General features: G+C 38.8%; 1 protein-coding gene across 5 annotated transcripts in view; it reads left to right on the top strand.

Annotated features, from left to right (window-relative positions):
- The window catches only part of patj (PATJ crumbs cell polarity complex component), a 317427-nt gene that overhangs the window by 231743 nt on the left and 66261 nt on the right, over positions 1–19423 (top strand). For all 5 annotated transcript variants that reach the window (XM_072273781.1, XM_072273782.1, XM_072273784.1 and 2 more), the window contains 6 exons: positions 585–683; positions 3445–3537; positions 6102–6176; positions 11407–11536; positions 13926–14062; positions 17631–17714. In XM_072273781.1, coding sequence (XP_072129882.1) covers positions 585–683; positions 3445–3537; positions 6102–6176; positions 11407–11536; positions 13926–14062; positions 17631–17714 — 618 coding nt within the window. The remainder of the gene's footprint in view (positions 1–584; positions 684–3444; positions 3538–6101; positions 6177–11406; positions 11537–13925; positions 14063–17630; positions 17715–19423) is intronic.

Genomic DNA, 19423 nt, shown 5'->3' with positions numbered 1-19423 from the left:
TTTGGAATAATTCCATGGAAACACTGTAAGGGAGGTATTTATGTTATATACTGTGTACTCACAGATCTTTTATCTGAACTGCTTTGGTTGAAATGTTGTTAAACAGACCTTGCACCCCTACTGTGTGATGGGTACAATTATTCCACATGAAATTAAGTTTGGACAGTGTTAATCTACTGCCTTTTGTGTAATGGCCTAGAATTCAAAACTACTGCTGGTTTGATTGGTATTAATTAGCAACCTCAGGTGGAGGCTCGGGATAGATTCAATGGAGATAATAGTACAACAATGCATCCTCTTCATGTTGAAACAGAGGTAATAACTGGAGCCAAGTGTGGCCCACCTGGGCTTGATGATGACACAAACTTACTGAAACAGTAGATGTTTCTTTCTCCAATGGATGGATATATCCCTCACCCGATCAACATAAGTAAGGCACAGCGCTGCACAGTCCCTGCTGCAAAAGGATATCATAGAATTGTTCAAGCTTGATTTTCTAAACAGCTTTTTGACTTCATGGTGCAGATGGGGTTGAAGTGGCCCATAATGAAATGGTTAATTTTAGTAATTGTCACTATGTTCAGATTCTAGATACCACAGGAGCATTGCCCTCCCGAGAACAGACGTCCACTCAATTAGATTTTTCAAATTTCAAGAATGTGCATAATATACTATTGACAAAGGTAAGGAAAATAGTGATTTATAAACTCCTATGACAAAATGGTGCTTCTTATCCATTGCATGGAATATTCTATATTTTACAATCAAAGCATTGCAATGATGACTTAGTGCAATCTAAAAAAAATGGGCCAGTATTTATGTTTTGCATTTTGATTTGGTGTACGTAGGTCCGACTTCTGTATAATTGATGAGATTTAAATAATTAAAATTATATATGCAAAACTGCATTGTGAACTTTTAACACAGTTAAAAAAGATTACTATCATTTACATCACAGTTAAAAAAAGATTACTATCGTTTATATCCAAATTCTTACTTTTTTTATGTTAAATAACTCACTAAAACTTGCTGACTAAGTTCACACATAATGAATGGCTGCTGGGGCCTGGGAAAGGGACATGGGCGAGAAGATCTGCAGATGCTGGAAATCAAAGCAACACACACAAAATGCTGGAGGAACTCAGCAGGTCAGGCAGCGTCTATGCAAAAGAATAAACAGTCGATGTTTCGGGCTGAGTTGGTCTGAAACATGGATTGTTATTCTTTTCCATAGACGCAGCTTTACCTGCTGAGTTCCTCCAGCATTTTGTGTGTGCTGAAAGGAACATAGGCATTAGTAAGAAGTAATAATTAATGGAACTGGATAGAGAAACACATAATAAGCTCCATACATTGTGCGTCGTCATTGAATTTGCAGGGAATAATTTGTAAAAAGTTAAAATATGATCTCCAGATGGAGCTGAACTATTTTTCATTTAAAATGGATTGTTTCTTAATGTAAAACTACTAGTCCAATATTTTCTAATATTTGTATTTTTATTATTTTTAAATGATTGAAGAAAATTATCTTCATGAAATAATCAGCACAGAGCCAACAGAATATCCTAGTTTTCATCAATACAGTGTGTTAAATGTTCCAGATGGTTTAATGTCAGTGACTACGCATCTTCCTTTTGTTGAACTTCAATTCATTTATGAAAGAGTTTGCAGGGATAATTACGGGATTACTCTGGTGGGGATGTAGTACCCAAAGACCTTGAAACAGGATATAGACTGGCATTTACAAGCAGTTAGTTGCAACTGGCACCTAGATTCCCAAGGTCAGTTTAAAGCTGTAATTATGCATAGATCCAGGTGCGGATTTATTTGAGAGCAGGCAGAAAACTAACAGTGCGGGTAAAAAGATTTGCATCTATGGACTTAAACAGATGTGAACAATTAAAGAGCAGTGTCACAATAATTTGATCAAAATTCTGAATGCTTTTGTAAAAACGTCAAATGTGTGTGAAACCATTAGGAACTAGTGCCAAGGCTGTACGAGGAGGAGACTAGGAAAGGAAACCCAAGCTACAAGCATCATCTGGAGGCAGGTGCTGAAGCAAATTGACACCTGAGCCCCAGTTAATGTGCATCAGTAATGAGCAGCATAATGAATTTATTTATTTATTAAAACAGCAGCTCTTTTCCATCTGCGCAAAGAGTGGCTCCAGTGAAATTAGCTGAAAAAAGAACAGGTTACAGCAGTTATGAATTAATTGGGTATGTACATTACTGTAGATGGATATGCATAAGGAATAAATCCGACCTTAAAAAAACAAGCTGTTGATTGCTTATATTTAATTGTTTCATGCATAGCAAATGCTGTTTTAAAAGAATTTCACTGTTTTAGAAAACTAGATACTCTCTTTGACTCAAGAATGTGGCATCTATTGACTGTCTGTGAACCCATGGGTACTACCTTAGTTGCCATGATAAAAGTTAGATCTTGTAGTGATGATACTTTTGAGGAGGCGTTTCAGGATTTTTAATCCCAGTAGTATGAAGAAGCAGAAATTATATTTACAACTTGCATTTGGGGTATTTCCGTTCACCTTCAGCTCTTGCCCTCTAGATGGTACATGCCATAGTTTGATGGGCCATTTAGGGAAGGTGTAAATGCTAGTTAAGTTGGCTGCTCTGTTCTGTATGTTTCAAACTTGCTTATGGGAGGGGTGGAGCTGGACAATGGAGGCAGTTCGGCGATAAGCTGAAGGAGACAATGGGGGAATAAAGGCTGATGGGGAGGGTAGAGAGAGTGAAGTGAGGATGCAAAGGTTATAAATGCTGGAATCTGGCAGTAATGAAGTTGATAATGGAAATCATTAAGGAAGTGATGAAGGGCAGATGGGAGAGGGGATCTAATGGATGGAATGTGAGGGCAGTATGAAGATAGAACTAGGAGGGTTAGGAGGATGAACATGGGCAGTGTTGTCTGGAAAGATGATGCAGGAAAAGGAACAAAATTGGGAGGAGAGAGGTTCATCAAAAGGAGAGAAGTAATGGAACACAGAAAGTAAGGATTGCCTAATATTGGAAATGCAATGTTCATACCAGTGGTGAAATATGTAGTGTTGTTGTTCTAGTTCCTCTCTCCTTGAATATAGCTCTACTGACACAGACTGCATTAATTTGACTAAACAGTTCATAGTGAACCCTTTACCACAGCCAGCTCAAGAACACCAAGCCAATTTTAGCGTTCCTACTGTTATCTTTGAGATGAGCTAATTCTTTATTCTGTGAGATATTTTTCCAATGACGATGGAGGTGAATATTAAAGGTTTTCTTAATAATTTGAGCCTTACAGATGCTATAGCATATTATTTGGGAAGTTAATTATGGTGTAAAATTGCGAAGGAATATGCATTCATAGAAATTGAACATCAGTGCTGAGTTATCAGAAGTGGTCCACATCTAATATATTGGATCCTGAAATCTAATTTATAGGACCAAAGTGGTCTTGGTCTAGCCATCAGTGAAGACAACACAAATGAAGGAGTCATTATTAAAAGCCTCACTGACAATGGAGCAGCAATAAAGGTAAGCAATTGACTCAAATAACTTTGCATTGTAAGCACTTTCTGTCTTTTGGACAATTAATTCTCTGAGTTTTCATTCTTTTTTCAACAATATTGATAACACATTTTATTGTTTCCAAGAGTCAATGGCACTGGCAATCATAAATTGTTTTAAAATAGCTATTCCCAAAATCTAAGGGAGGCGGTTATATGTGCCCTAATTTTATAGCTTCAGACAGAAAATAAGCTTAAGCAATGAATGATTGACATTGAAGGGATAAAACCGAAGCTTAAATTGAATAAATAGCAGAAAGAATTTATAAAAATTGCATTGGTAGTAGCCAAAAAGGCTATTGCAGTTACTTGGAAATCGGATTCGTATTTAAGTATGGATCATTGGAATAATGAAATCTTTAGCTGTATTCCACTTGAAAAAATTACTTATAATTTAAGGAATAAATATGATACATTTTTGAGTATTTGACACCCTTATTTACAAAAGATAGGATTGTATATATAGGCGCTCCGATGATAAAGGTGTTGGTCCTTTGGGGAAAGAATCAAATACATATATTAAATTTATTTCGAATCCCATGGAGCATGTGGAGACTTTCCAATATCCAGGCAGTCTTTCTATCTTTTTTTCTTTCTTTTCATTTTCTCTGTTTTTTCCCTCTTTTTTTCTTTTAGGTAGGGGTATGTAACGGGGGGAAGGGTTAAGGGGAGGGGGGATGTTAGATATTATTCTATGTATCAAGTTTGAAAATTGAATAAAAGAAATTTTAAAAAAGAATGAATGATTTAAGAGTTTATGAAAATATTAAAATGATTTAGCTTAGTGTACTGTAACCTGTGTAAAACCAATATTTAATTGCCATTTTCGGATGGATGCGTTGATAAAGCAACTTACATTTATATACCACCATTAATATCCCAAGGTGCTTTACATGGATGTTGGGAAAGAACTAGATGTTGAACCAAGGAGGGAGACATGCAGAGAACTGATCACAATCTTGATCTAAATGGGATTCTAAATGGTTTCTTATTCAAGGGGGAAAGATTGAGAGGCTCAGGAAGAACATTGCAGAATGCAGAATAAAAGTAGCTGAAGGATGGTACATCAATTCTGATGCAACAAAAACGTAGTCAGTAGACTAATACAAACATTTATAGTTACATTTAGAGAAATGGACTATTGTTATAGTGCTGTGAATGGTGGTGAACTTAACATTTAAAGATCTGGTAAGGGCTTTATTATTTCAGGCATGGTTATATCAAGAGCCAGTGTAGATCAACAAATGCAAAGAATGTGAAAATCTATGAAGTATGTGGAATGGGAGCCCAGTTTAGCATTGGAATAATCAAATCTCAAAGAGGCAAATGCAAGAAAGAGAGTGTCAAGGGTTAGTAGAGTGATATCAGGATGGAAGTTGGGAGATAATATAAAGGTAAAAGTACACAGTCTTTACAAAAGCTCTCAGTTACCAACAGTTTGGTTTGCCTGCAACATTGGCAAGGGAAGAGTATGTGGTTTCTGTTGGAATACCAAAGTAATTGCTTTAATTAATCCTGATTTCTAGCTGGAGGTGATTGTGCCTCAACCAAGTTTGAAGATTAGGCAAATTCTTTGAAAATGCAGGTTAGGATTTTAGCAGCATAGTGGATATGTTGTGGATTATTAGTGTAGAAACACAAATTCAATTTCTAATGTGACAGGTGGGGAATGTCTATTCAAGTAAATAAATCTGGAATTTAAAATTGTCTAGTGTCAGGAACATTAACGATAAAGTTAAAAGCCTGCCTTGTTTATACCCACCTGATTTTATGGAATGAAACTGGTGACCCCTGCTTGGTGTGACTGGACAAATTTCAGCAGCAACTGCCACACCCCCCCCACCACACCAACACCACTCTTCCCAGACAGTTCTTCTCGTATACCTATTTACTTGTTATGCATCACATTTAATATAGTACTTCACCATTTGGTGGTTACTTTTCCCTTGAGGATCCCAAAATATGAAATTACTATTAACTAATCATGTGATTACACAAGGCAATGACTAAAATAATCTTTGTTTCTTAGATGGTTTCCTGAATTTTTGCTGCAGGAAATTCTCTTGAATGCATTCTTTGAACTTTTCCTTCAAACTGGTTTACTCAGTTTAATTTTCCTAATCATTATGAAGATACACGTCCCTCCTGTACAGTTACTGGATAACACTTGCGACAAGCTGTTCATTTTTTTAATTACGTGCTCTCACAAGAAGTGGTTCTGCTAGTAGGGAGCCTATAAATTACTTCCACATGTTTTTATACCTAGATGTCATTTAACTCAATCCATTTTAATTTGATCACTTTTTCTCCCAGTCAGGTTCAGTCCATGCAATTTGCTTGTGTAAGTGTTTATTAACATTGGCTCTTTTCTCCTCACCTCCCCCCACATCTCAGAACAATAATTTTGTCCTCGCTGTTACCCTTACTGCAGTTAAAGGCCACAATAAGGCACAGTTTTCTTTTTCAAAATATGGTTGTGACATCTTCAGTAAAACTAATCTTATACAAATTTATTATAATTTATCCTTTTAGGATGGAAGAATCAAAGTAGGGGATAGAATCCTGGCTGTGGATGATGAGATTGTAGTGGCACAACCTCCCGAAAAGGTAATCATATTATTTGTCCATCCATGGCTTCCTCCACTGTCACGATAAAGCCACACTTAGGTTGGAGGAACAACACCTTATATTCTGTTTGGGTAGCCTCCAATCTGATGGCATGACCATCGATTTCTCAAACTTCCAATAATACCTCCCCCTCCCCCTTCACCATTTCCAGTCCCCTTTTCCCTCTCTCATGTTATCTCCTTGCCTGCCATCACCTCCCTCTGGTGCTTCTTCCCCCCCCACCCCCTTTTTTCTTTCTTCCATGGATTTCTGTGTCTTTCACCAATCAACTTCCTAGCTCTGCTTCATCCCTTTCCCTCCAAGTTTCACCTAACATCTGGTTATTGTCTCTTCCCTCCCCCCACATTTCAAATCTACTCCTCAGCTTTTTTTCTCCAGAACTGCCAATGGGCTTCGGCCCGAAACGTCGACTACTTTTTCCACGGATGCTGCCTGGCCTGCTGAGCTCCTCCAGCATTTTGTGTGTGTTACTCGGGTTTCCAGCATCTGCAGATTTTCTCTTGTTCATATTATTTGTTGACATGTTAGACCCTGCAGTCCTCTTGGTCGGCATTTTCTACTGCTTTAGAATGATTTTCATTGACCAGGGTCCCAAACATCTTATTTATTTATGATTTCTGAGTAATCTCTCTGAATGAAGCAGCCACTGAGTGTATGTCATGCATAATAACTCATTAACTGGAGAATATGAAAGACTTGAAATTTTACAGTTGTTTCATAATCCTCCTACCATAACTCTGAGGGTGAGGCAAAGTGAAACCCCAGGGAAACAACAAAGGTCCTGTAATATACTCCATGCCTCTGCCTTTCCAGGAGCTATTCCCCTACCTTTCTTTAAACAGAACAGCCTTCAGGATATTTCCATGTTTAATTCCTGCAGACAGTTTTATAAAATTAAGCATCTTACTCTCAGTGCTTCAATTTTATTGCTTGAAATACGCTGACAGAAAGTTAAGATATAAATGATGAGTTGATTTAACGGTATAGGGAACTGGCTATTCAGCACATAAACATACACTCAGTGGACAATTTATTAGGTTCACCCGTACACCTGCTCATTGCTACAGATAATCTATCAACCAATCATGTACCAGAAACTCAATGCATAAAAGCATGCAAGCATGGTCAAGAGGTTCAGTTGTTGTTCAGACCAAACATCAGCATGGGGAAGAAATGTGACCTAAGTGGCTTTGACTACAGAATTATTGTTGGTGCCTGATAGGGTGTTTTGAGTATCTCAGTAACTGCTGATCTGTTGGGATTTTTACATACAACAGTCTCGAGAGTTTACTGAGAATGGTGCAAAGAAACAAAAAAAAACATCCACTGAGTGGCAGTTCTGTAGGTGAAACTACCTTGTTGATGAGAGAGGTTGGAGGAGGTTCAAGCTGACAGATTGGGAACAGTAACTCAAATTACACGTTAAAACAGTGGTGTGCAGAAGAGCATCTCTGAGTGTACAGCACATTGAATCTTGAAGTGGAAGGGCTACAGCAGCAGAAGATCATGAGCATACACTCAATGGCCACTTCTATTAAGTACAGGAGTAGCTAATAAAGTGGCTATTAAATGTAGGAGTTTATATTATAATATAGTATGAGGGTTTTTACACATTGCTTGCTGATACAGATTGGCAAGGTGAAGCAGAATGCTGCCAAAGTTAATATGATGAAACTACAAAGGTTGTCCTTCACCAGTTGTTCATAGTCAAAAAAATATTGAGTGCTATGGTATTGTAAGCAATTTATAAAATTAAGATTGTTTTCATAAATCAGAGCATTGACTACAAGAGGTAGGATGTTATGTTAAAAATGTTATGTATAAAATGTTGGTGGAGTATTGTGTGCTGTTCTGGTCACCTACGTACAGAGAAGATATCAGTAAGTTTGAAAGAGTGCAGAGAAAATTTACGCAGATGTTGCTGGGACTTGAGGACCTGAGTTATAAGGAAAGATTAGGTTAGGACTTTATTCCATAGACCTTTGGCGAATCAGTGAAGATCTTAAAGAGGTATACAAAATGCTGAAGGGTATAAGTAGAGTAAATACATTCAGGCTTTGTTCCCTGAGGTTGGGTGAGACTTATAACTAGAGATCGAAGGTTTAGGTGAAAGGTGAAATATTTAAGGAGAACTTGAGAGGGAATTTCATCACTCAGAAGGTGATGTGAGTGTGAAACAAGATGCCGGCAGAGGTGGAGAATTGCAACATTTAAGAGAAGGTTGGATAGGTGTGTGTGTGGTAGAGAGGGATATGGAGGGCTGTGGTCCAGATACAAGAAGATGGGACGAGTCAGCCTGGTCTGGAGGGGCCAAAGGGCCTTTTTCTTTGACTCTATAACCATGACAAAGAAATTAATGTTGGAAAGGAAATGTTCTTCCTATTTTGAGTTTTCAGCTTGATTTAATACAATCAGGCTGGAACAATTTTAACTTTAACTCATCTTGAACTGTATGAATTTGAATTAAACTGACAGTAAGATCTATCATTACTAATTAAATTTCAACAGGCAATGTAATTTCATTTTCCCTAATAGTTCACTGAAAATTTGAATCTGGTTTTGCATTTTAATAATAAATGCAAACTGAATAAATTGTTTCAGTAAATTGATATCTTGAATATTTTAGATTAGATTAGGTTCAACTTTATTGTCATTGTGCCGAGTACAGATACAAAGCCAATGAAATGCAATTAGCATCTAACCAGAAATGCAAAGAAGTGTTATTTACAAAATAACTGCGAATAAAAAGTAAGTGCTACAGCACACAAATATAAAAGTACTGAGACAGTACAATATGGGTGCAATACTGCTTAGCGTTGTGATGAGAGGCTCAGCAGGGTCACAGCCTGAAGGAAGAAGCTCTTCCTGTGCCTGCTGGTGCGGGAGCGGGGGAGAGTAAAAGGTCCATGGTTAGGGTAAGATGCATCCTTGATAATGCTTTTCACCCTGCCCAGACAGCGTTTACGGTAGATGTTCTCAATGGTGGGCAATTGGGTGCCGATAATCTGCTGGGCAGTTTTCACCATACGCTGGAGTGCTTTGCGGTCCGATACAGGACAGTTGCCATACCACACTGAGATGCAGTTGGTGAGTATGCTCTCAATGGTACAGCGGTAAAAGTCCGTCAGTGTCCTGGGACTGAGGTGAGCTTTCTTGATGCTCCACAGGAAATAAAGGTGCTGTTGCGCCTTTTTGATCAGGATGGAAGAGTTCAGGGACCAGGTGAGATCCTTGGAAATGTGGACACCAAGGAATTTGAAGCTTGATACACGCTCCACTACAGCTCTGTTGATGTAGATGGGGACATGAGTGTGACTCCTAGCATGCCTGAAGTCCACAATGATCTCCTTGGTCTTCTGGGTGTTAAGGGCCAGGTTGTTATCGGCACATTATACGGCCAGGTGCTGGACCTCGTCCTGTAGGCCGGCTCGTCATCCCCTCTGATCAGGCCAACCACCGTGGTGTCATCTGCGAACTTGATTATGGAGTTAGATCCATGTTCTGGAACGTAGTCATAGGTGAAAAGGGAGTACAGAAGAGGGCTCAGCACACAGCCTTGAGGCACGCTGGTGTTCAAGGTGAGAGTGGAGGAGGAGAGGTTGTCTAACCTAACTGATTGGGGTCTGTTAGTCAGGAAGTCCAAGGTCCAATTGCAGGGGGCTGAACTGATACCAAGCTGATGAAGTTTGGCGATCAGCTTGGAGGGGATCACAGTATTGAATGCCGAACTAAAGTCAATGGACACCATTCTGATGTAAGAGTTAGGGCTGTCCAGGTAGGTCAGGGCAGAGTGAAGTGCCGGGAAGATGATGTCCTCTGTTGACCTGTTGTTGTGATAGGCAAATTGATGGGGGTCCAGGGTAGTGGGCAGATAGGATTTCAGATGTGATAGAACCAGTCTCTCAAAGCACTTTGCAATGATGGGGGTGAGTGCAACTGGGTGGAAGTCATTCAGGCCAGTGGCAGTGGAATGATTCAGCACTGGCACGATGGTGGCAATCTTGAAGCTTGTGGGGACAACTGCCTGGGCCAGGGACAGATTGAAAATGTCCGTCAAGACCCTGGCCAACCGCACTGCACAGACTCAGAGCACACGGCCAGGTATTCCATCTGGACCAGCTGCCTTCTGTACATTCACCCTGCTCAAGGTGGCGCAAACATCAGAGGTGGAAAGTGAGAGAGGCAGTTCACCAGGTGGGAGATCTGCTTTGAGGGTGACCTCCTTGTTCTCTCGGTGAAAGTGAGCGTAGAAGTAATTGAGCTCATCAGGGAGGGAAGCAGAGTTGGAAGGGGGCACAGTACCGGGTGGTTTGAAGTCTGTAATGACCTGTATGCCATGCCACATGCACCGGGGGTCCGAGGAGTTGAAATGCTCCTCGATTCTCTGTTTGTACATGTGTTTAGCCTGAGAGATTCCCCTCCTCAGGTCGGCCCTGGCTGAGCTGTAAGTTTCCCGGTCTCCAGACCTGAAGACTGAATCTCTGGCGAACCTCTCTGTTCATCCATGGTTTCTGACTGAGGAAAAGTTTTATTTGTTTTTGTGATGTCACTCTATCTACACATTTGTTGGTGTGCTCAAGGACAGAGTTGGTGTATAAATCAATGTTAATCTGAGAGTCTGTGGTGGCATGGGCAGCAAACACGCTCCAGTCTGTGTGCTGGAATTGGTGCTGAAGAGCAGAGTCAGCCTCCTCCAGCCAGATCTTAATAGTCTTCATTGTGGGTTTCACACGTTTAATGACCGGGCTATACTGGAAGAACTCAGCTGGCCAGGCAGCATCTATCGAAAAAAGTACAGTCGACATTTTGGGCCTAGACCCTTTGGCAGGACTGGAGAAAAAAAAGCTGAGTAGATTTAAAAGGTGGGGGAGGAGAGAGAGAAGCACGAGGAGATAGGTTAATCCGGGAGGGGAAAGGATGAAGTAAAGAGCTGGGAAGTTGATTGGTGAAAGAGATTCAGGGCTGGAGAAGGGGGAAGTTCCCAAAGTAGGAGGTTAGAGCCATCAGTTTCTGACCTCCACCTCCTTTCTAACCTTTGCAATTGAAAGTTGGGGTGCAAATATCAACAAAGAACTGACCTATGCAGGCCAATTAACTGGCAGTTCTCTGTGGGAGTGCTGACCAAAGATTAGTATGTTCCAGTCATGTTCTATGTTATCAGCAGATTGAAATTAGATACACTGATTTCTGAATTACTTTCTTTTTATAGGCTATCAACCTTCTCAAAAAAGCAAAAGGAGCTGTAAAGTTGACTATCAGTTGTGAGGAGAGTTCCCTGCAACATTCTGCCCCTCCATCACTTTCATACCCTAACTCAGATTCTGAGTTTTCAGATAACAGTAAGTACCTCCAACCTTTCTACTTGCTAATGGAAACCTAGCTGGTATTACTGTTTCTTTGATAGTTTAAGGTTAATTGAAGCTGTCTTAATTGCTGTTCCTTGATTACATAGTGATATTTTACCCATTTTCAGCCTAAACTATGTAGGAATATTATTTCACAAGCATGCTGTAATTTCCTTTTACAGCCTTGTCTTCTCTAAACCTGAAGTACCACATATAAGCATTTATTGAAGTTGCTCTACTATTTATATGCCTAATTTCTGGAACAAATATCTCTGATAATAAAATAAACATCATGTGGGTGTGAAAGTCTTGTGGATTGTCAATAAGGCAACATAGGCTGAGGTGTGATGAATAAACTTTAAGCAAAGAGGTTCAGATATACTCCCATTATTGACTTGCTCCCATCAAGAACCTTGAATCAGAAGCTATCTGAAGTTCAGCTGACTATCAAATTTTCCAAATCACGTTTGCAATCAGCACAGGGGCACAGGTCAAAACAAATAAATGTAAGTAATTTGCAAAATCTTCAAGAAATATCTTGAGACCCTTGAAGCAGTTTAGCTCCAGTCTGAGCCATACTTCCATTAATTTTGAGAATTTGCTTTAATAGCTCTCTGCCCACTTCCTCTTTTTCTGTATTTTAATTTTTACTTATTTACAATGTTCACCTATTTCAAATTTTATTAAGTTCTATTTGGAAATGCAATGACCATTCACAAACTGATAAATATAAATATGTATTTTATAATTTATGCAGTATCACTTTTTAATTGTGCTCATTTGCAGAGTCTAGTTTTTGCCCTCATAATTCCAAAGTAGCAGTAATTAATATACAATTATAGTCATTGTTGTATGTTGGGTAGACAATAAATTTAGAAGGCAGGTCATGATCGAGTGGTGGATCAATGTAAGCTTCCAATGCCCTCTATGACATCAAAGTGGAACAAGCTCTGAGAATACAGAAAAAAAAAACCATCAATATTGTGAAATTTTCTATTGCCTAAATGGCAAAATCTGGGAAGTATATTTTTGTGACAGAAAGTGATTACAATTACAGCCAAATGATGCCTATTCACCAGAACATAAGTGAAATTAAGGGTTATGAGGAAAAGACAGGTAGATGGAGCTGAGTTACGGACAGATCAGCCATGATCTTATTGAATAATGGGGCAGGCTCAATGGGCCAGATTACCTACTCCTGCTCCTATTTCTTATGGTCTTATGAAATGTATATGCCACAAAAATGTTGAAATATTAAAATCTTTCAGTGAATTTAAAGCCAGTACTGTCACACAGAGCATCTATCAAAGTAGCTAATAGAATTGCAAACAGATTAGAAATCATGTATATTAAACAGTGTAGTGCTGTTTGATTACATGTGGAATTCAATGACTAATTCTAGCATCCAAAGCATAAGAACACCATCAAATGTTTAGAGATTAATGAGGACTTGTTAGGTTAAGGCCCTCATCTGGACTGCAGAGGGAAGATAGCCAGTACAAAGAGGGGAGGGGGACAGTGAGGGTTGGGGCAAGAGCTGGCAAGTAATAGGTTGATCAGAGTGCAAAGGGGTGATTGGCAGCTGGATTCAGGTTGTGGAAGGAAGACTGAAGATGCAATCTCTTGTGTCTAAATCTAAATCATGTAGGCACCAAGAAGAAGAATCACAAGGCTAATACCTAGTGTTTGTATCATGGCTAGGATGAGATTTCTCTGACTCTAAAGAAGCCATTTGAAAAGTGATCCTACAAGATATTTAACATTGTTTAGAAAATGTTAACCCCAAATATTACCTCAAGTTTATTTCCAGATGTGATAAGAAAGATAATGTTTACTGTGCAAAGTTTGGTTAATGTTTGGAATAAAATTTATTTAGAGCAGCATAAGCAAAAGTCTTTTAATTATTTTAGAAGTAATTAGCTGACATTAAAGGTGGATCCTGTATCACTGTAGACTAGACTTAGATAATTCTTACTGACATACGTTGTGAAGTTTGTTGTTTTACAGCAGCAGTACAGTGTAATACATAAAACAAATTACTGTAAGTTATAATAAGAAATATAAAAAATTAATGTGAATAGTTAGGTGGATCAATGGGTAGTGCAAAAAAAGAACAAAATAGTCATGCTTATGGACTATTCAGAAATTTTTTCATGATTTCATGACTATCATGATTTTTTGCTTTAGAAACTGTTCTTTATCAGAGAGGCTACCTGGAATTCTAGTAGCAGATTATATATTAATACATATGTTTACTCAGAACCCACAGTTCCCAGAGCATAGGCAATGCTGTTTTCTTCAGAGCCTGGTAGTCCAATGAACTTTCTGTATGTTCTTGAGCCTTTTTTCAGTTTAATCATACATAATTTTCATTTTTGTAAAGCTAATGTAGCTGTGCCTGCAATGGTACCAGATCCAGCAACTTGTCCTATAGTCCCAGGCCAAGAAACTGTCCTGGAAATTTCAAAGGGCCGTTCAGGGCTTGGACTCAGTATCGTGGGTGGAAGGGACACACTGTTGGTGAGTAATTTCTTTCTGGATATGAGAAGCTAAAGGGAATCGTATAATGTTTCATCATTACTCTAATGACTGGTATAACACAAGACTTAAAATAAGGAATGCAAGTTATTTTTTTTATTTTGCAGAGTAGTAAATAGAGTATTGTGAAGTAGTTTAGCAGGCAAGGCCAATGAAATATATCCCGAAGAAGGATCTTGGCCCAAAATGTCGACTGTGTGTTCATTTCCATAGATGCTGCCTGACCTGCTCAGTTCCTTCAGCATTTTTGTTGCTTTGCTCTATTCTATAAAGTTGCTGGTACACAATAAAAGCAAAAATCTTCAGTATCTGCAAAATTATGTTTTAACCAAGCTGTGAAATGTTCCTAAAGCTAGAAGGCGCTTGGCCCGTGCAAGGGGAATTCAAGTAACATTATGCTTAGATACGGAGTATACACTGAAAAATCTTTTGATACCCCAGAGGCATACCAGTGCATTGCAGAAAGGTTTGTCCATGCTCTGCTTGTCGTGGATCACTTACTTAAAATTCAGATATGACTGCAGTCAGAGGATAAAGCTGCATAGAATGTGATTGGTTGGTATGTGGGAATAGGCTTTTGGCTTAGGAGAACAGTTGTTGGGTTGTGAGTTTAAAGATGGGTGAGGATGGTTACTTTAGTGGGAAGATGCAGTGTGAGCAGGCCTGAAAGAGAGCATGAGGTAAACTTCAGCATTGCTCAATGACAGGCATGCTTTGAAGCTATGTAAACTAATTTTTCCTCAACAACATCCTTCAAAATATTGCACTAAAGCATGTGCATGTTGGACTTTGAAAGAACCTGATCCGTACAGGTACAGTCTGTGACAGGAAGAGGCTGCTTCAACTGACAGGTTGGCATGAATTAACCTGGAAGCCATTGTAATTGGAATCCAAGCCAAGAAAAATAATTTTCATACAAAATGCTGGAGGGAGGAACTCAGCAGATCAGGCAGCCTCTATGGAAATGAATAGATAGTGGACTTGTTGGGCTGAGGCCCTTCTTCGTGACTGAGAAGGAAGGAGGAAGATGCCAGAATAAAAAGGTATGGGGAGGGGAAGGAGGCTAGCTGGAAGATAATAGGTGAAGTCAAATGCTTGGGAAAGGTCAGGGGATGGAGAAGCTGAATCTGATAGGAGAGGAGAGTGAACATAAGGTGTTGCTCCTTTACCCTGAGGGTGACCAAGTGGAGGCCAAGGACCGACATGTCGGAAGGGGAATGGGAATCAAATCTGCTGATGCTGTATATCTAGATGCTCATGCACCGGAAGAGTAGCAAACATTTGAGCTACAGAACTCCTTTACATAGTTGGGAATCTTTTTCATTTGGTATTCAGTGCAGTCCACTAATAACCAGTCCATTAAAATGGTGCGGATCTCAAACATTAAGCATATATACCTAGAACTCCATTGCGTGTTCATTGGTGTGCATATGTTTATTTTTGTCCAAAGAAAAATCTTATTGGAATATATGAAATGAAAATCAGGTGGTTCCATGAAGGGCAGTACTTGATCTGATTACCACAGCTAGTATACTCTGAAGCTGCTAAATATCTACCTCATAGTTTTAAACACTTGGCCATCATACACTATTGCAAAACATACAAATGTGCATGTATACAGTTGAATTAATACAACAAAATGGCCATGCATTGTTAGAGGTACAAAAGTTTTTTTTAAAAAAGCCCACAATCTTCTCGATTTAGTGAGCACGTTTCTAATAAAATGTGTTTGACCTGAAACATTAACTCTGTTTCTTTATCCATGGATGCTGTCTTACCTGCTGGGTATTTTAGCATTTTCTGTTTGTATTTCAGTCTTCCAGCATTGACAAATTTTTAAATTTTATTTTGGTAATCACTGTGGCAACTTATCACTTACTAGATAATGAATTTTAGGACCAGTGCACTTGTAAAAACCTTATTTTGCCTTTATTTTTGATATCCATCTACAAAAACATATCTACAGAGGATGTGGGTTAACTGGTCCACTCATTAATTGTGGCAACTCTTAATGAACAAAAACTAATCGCGAAAATAGCCGGGATTTCGTTCATTTATTTGGGACACATTGCACACTTAACTGGGACAGGAGACTGTTGCCAGGCAGATTCTGACCAGCATCAGTCGTGTGAACTTGTGTGGCCTTTAGGCACTTCACAGTACAAAAGTGAACATTGTTAAAATAGTGTCAGTTCCAAGTTTGTGTTGAAAAAGCACTGATCTTTCTTACTGATAGTTGGCAATTAATAAGCAGTAAGACAACTCAGAATTGTTTTGCTCACTGCAGTTTCAAACATTCAGGCTTAGAGATTCCAGAAACAGCCAAGAGTAAAAATGTAATGATCTCACTACTTCAACAAGTTAGGAACTATGAAAGATTTGAAGGGTGCAATGATTAAAAGCATCATACAAGGGCAGTCCATTTTCTGCACTTGGTGTATACCTAATTTTGTTCATTTACAGTCCTTCGTGTCCAACAGTGTCTGTGAAACCTGTGTGGGAGAGTTTTTAAAGTGGAAATACCATTGCACTGGGACAGTTCAGGGTCCTCGGAAGTCCAGGTCCAGTGCTACAATTAGTCGTCACACACTGGGTCTTCCTTGGTTGCAATGGATAACCATCTCTTATTCTCTGTCGCTCTACACGAAGTGCCTTCTTGGCCATTGGATCTCTCTCTTGATCTCATCCACCCAATCAGCCAGAGCTGACTTCACATGCTAGGACAGGCATGTCCCCATTTTCACCACGGTATATTACCCCCCCCCCCCCCAGTTACCCTGACCTGGTTTAGCCCGCCTGTCAAAACGATGTACTAGGGTGTGGCTGCTGTCGCGTGCAAACAGCTACTTGGAGCCACAGGTGAGTGTTGAGTGTGTAGCGGGGACCAAAAGTGAGTGAGCTGCCCCAGAATGGACATGACATGCCCCTTCACCATATATACTAGCCCTCCCTGGACATTCTATACATGTCCATGTATACTGGATGAATTCCTCTATTAATAATAACTATTATTGCACAGTTTTATAGGACGGTAGTGGCCTTGGTAGTGTTCTAATTTGTTCTGCATTTTGTAATTTGTTCATTTAAATATATAATATGATCAGTTAAATGGTTTTAAAACTATTTCCATGAAACTTCAGCTAATTGGGGGAGCCTCATAACTGGGACAAAATATACTAGTCCCGATGTGTCCCAATTAACTGCAATCCACTGTACTTCATTTCCATCACCTGCTTTTTCTTTTTGTACATACACAATTTGTACACTTAGAGAGCAAATTAAGCAATTCATGAATACTAACAAGGGAAAATCTACAGATGCTGGAAATCCAATCAACACACACAAAACGCTGGAGGAGCTCAGCAGGCCAGGAAGCATCTATGGAAAAGAGCACAGTTGGCGTTTTGGGCTGAAACCCTTCAGCAGGACTGGAGAAACATTAATGAATTAATGCATTCTACTGAGTTTTATCCAAAGTGATTTGGAAAACTATTTCTAAATGCATACAAATTCTGGTAATGTTAGTTATTAAAATGTGAATTTATTTCAGAATGCAATAGTTATTCATGAAGTATATGAAGAAGGTGCAGCTGCTAAAGATAATAGGCTCTGGGCTGGTGACCAAGTATTGGAGGTGAGTATAGAAGTGATGTGTTTTGGACTGACAGTACATAAATATTATTGCTAGTGGCAATTCCTTTTTAGCTAAAAAGGTTAGATCTCCCACCCACTTTCACAACCACATCTTTCAACCTGTTTTTGTTTCCTCCAGAAATATTTCGTGCTTAAATCTGTTAATACTATATGATCATCCCTAATAACAAATTGCTAGCATGGGATGTAAGTGTTTGGTTTACAACTAGACATTCTGATTATTCATCTTTTATATCTTTATAGAATATAACTAGCCACAGCATTGACCTTTAACCTACTAGGTATTTAATTGTTTTGAAAAAAGATTTAAATGTGGAGTTTTTGTTCATTCTACTAAATAACTTTGTTTACAAGAAAATGATTGTAAAGCCATAGAATCAAAAAGTGACATTGCTTGTTCCTTTAAAGATAACCTCAGGAAAACAATTTACATTGATTTGTATTTTGGGTAGAAAACAATGGATGGGGAGATGAAGTTAAAACTGAATGATTAGGCTAGCTATAGAAATCCAACTTTTATCCGTACTGGTACTCTATAGTTTGCCAAATATGTAATTACTTGTGAATCCTATCCAGTGCTTTTTTCAATAATTAAGAAAATACTGGTTATAAAATAGGCAGAGCCAGAAAAAGCATTACATACTAACATTGCACAGCGATTCTGGCAATTTTATGCACATCTAAATGAGAGAAATTTTATTCTGATAATGCCCCAAGGCACACTTTTGGTGACTAGCTTGTCAGTAATATGAAAGTATACACTGCACACTGTTTGACATGATTGGACACATCATCTGTAAGAAGAAATGACAACGAGCTTCTTCCAGTGCACTACCAGTGTGAGAAGTACCAGTTTACATTTAACAGTTAGATTTTGATCATTATTGTTTATATGCTATTTAAAAATGTTGTAGTGCATGGTAGTACATGGTAGGTTTTCCTGTTATTAGAAAAGAAAATTATTTTTGCCTGATTCAAGCAAAATTTTAATACTTTACTGAAATTGAAAAGTGGTTTTAAAATATATCTCAGTCCTAGAATAACATTGTAGCTACTGAATCTGCTAAATTTGTATGGTATGCTTGTCTTACATATCCATCTAATTCCTTGTTATTTTAGAAAGGATTATCACATTTTGCATGAGGTTATAGGTGAAAGTGAAAGATTATGGAATTTAAAAGCAATCTGGTAAAACCTGGTTCATGATTGGTTGTAAATAGCCGAGATTAGAGTTTGTTGTCTTGGTGATGGAATATTGGCAAATGATATTCAGAATCAAGTTTATTATCCTGTCTAATATGACATGAAATTTGTTGTTTTGTGGCAATAGTACAGTGCAAAAGTACGAAATTGCTATGGATTATAAGATAAATGCTGCGAATAAAGGAATAATGAGGTAGTGTTCATGGGTTCAGGGACCATTCAGAAATCTGAATACCGAGGGCAAGAAGCCGTTTTTGAATTGTTGAGTGTGGGTTCTTCCTCCCTGATGGTACTGAAGAGAAGAGGGCATGTCCCAAATGGTGAGGGTGCTTAATGATGTTTGCCACCTTCTTGAGGCATCATCTCTTAAAGTTGTTCTCAAAGGTGGGAAGGGTGGTGCTTGTGATGCAGCCGGCTGAGGCTACAACCCTCAACCGCCTCTTGCAATCATGTGCATTGTTTCCTAAAATTTTATCCTGAGATTTA

This window comes from Mobula birostris, chromosome 12, assembly GCF_030028105.1.
Source record: "Mobula birostris isolate sMobBir1 chromosome 12, sMobBir1.hap1, whole genome shotgun sequence".
Classification (NCBI taxonomy): Eukaryota; Metazoa; Chordata; class Chondrichthyes; order Myliobatiformes; family Myliobatidae; genus Mobula; species Mobula birostris.
This window is presented reverse-complemented; position numbering and strand designations above follow the sequence as displayed.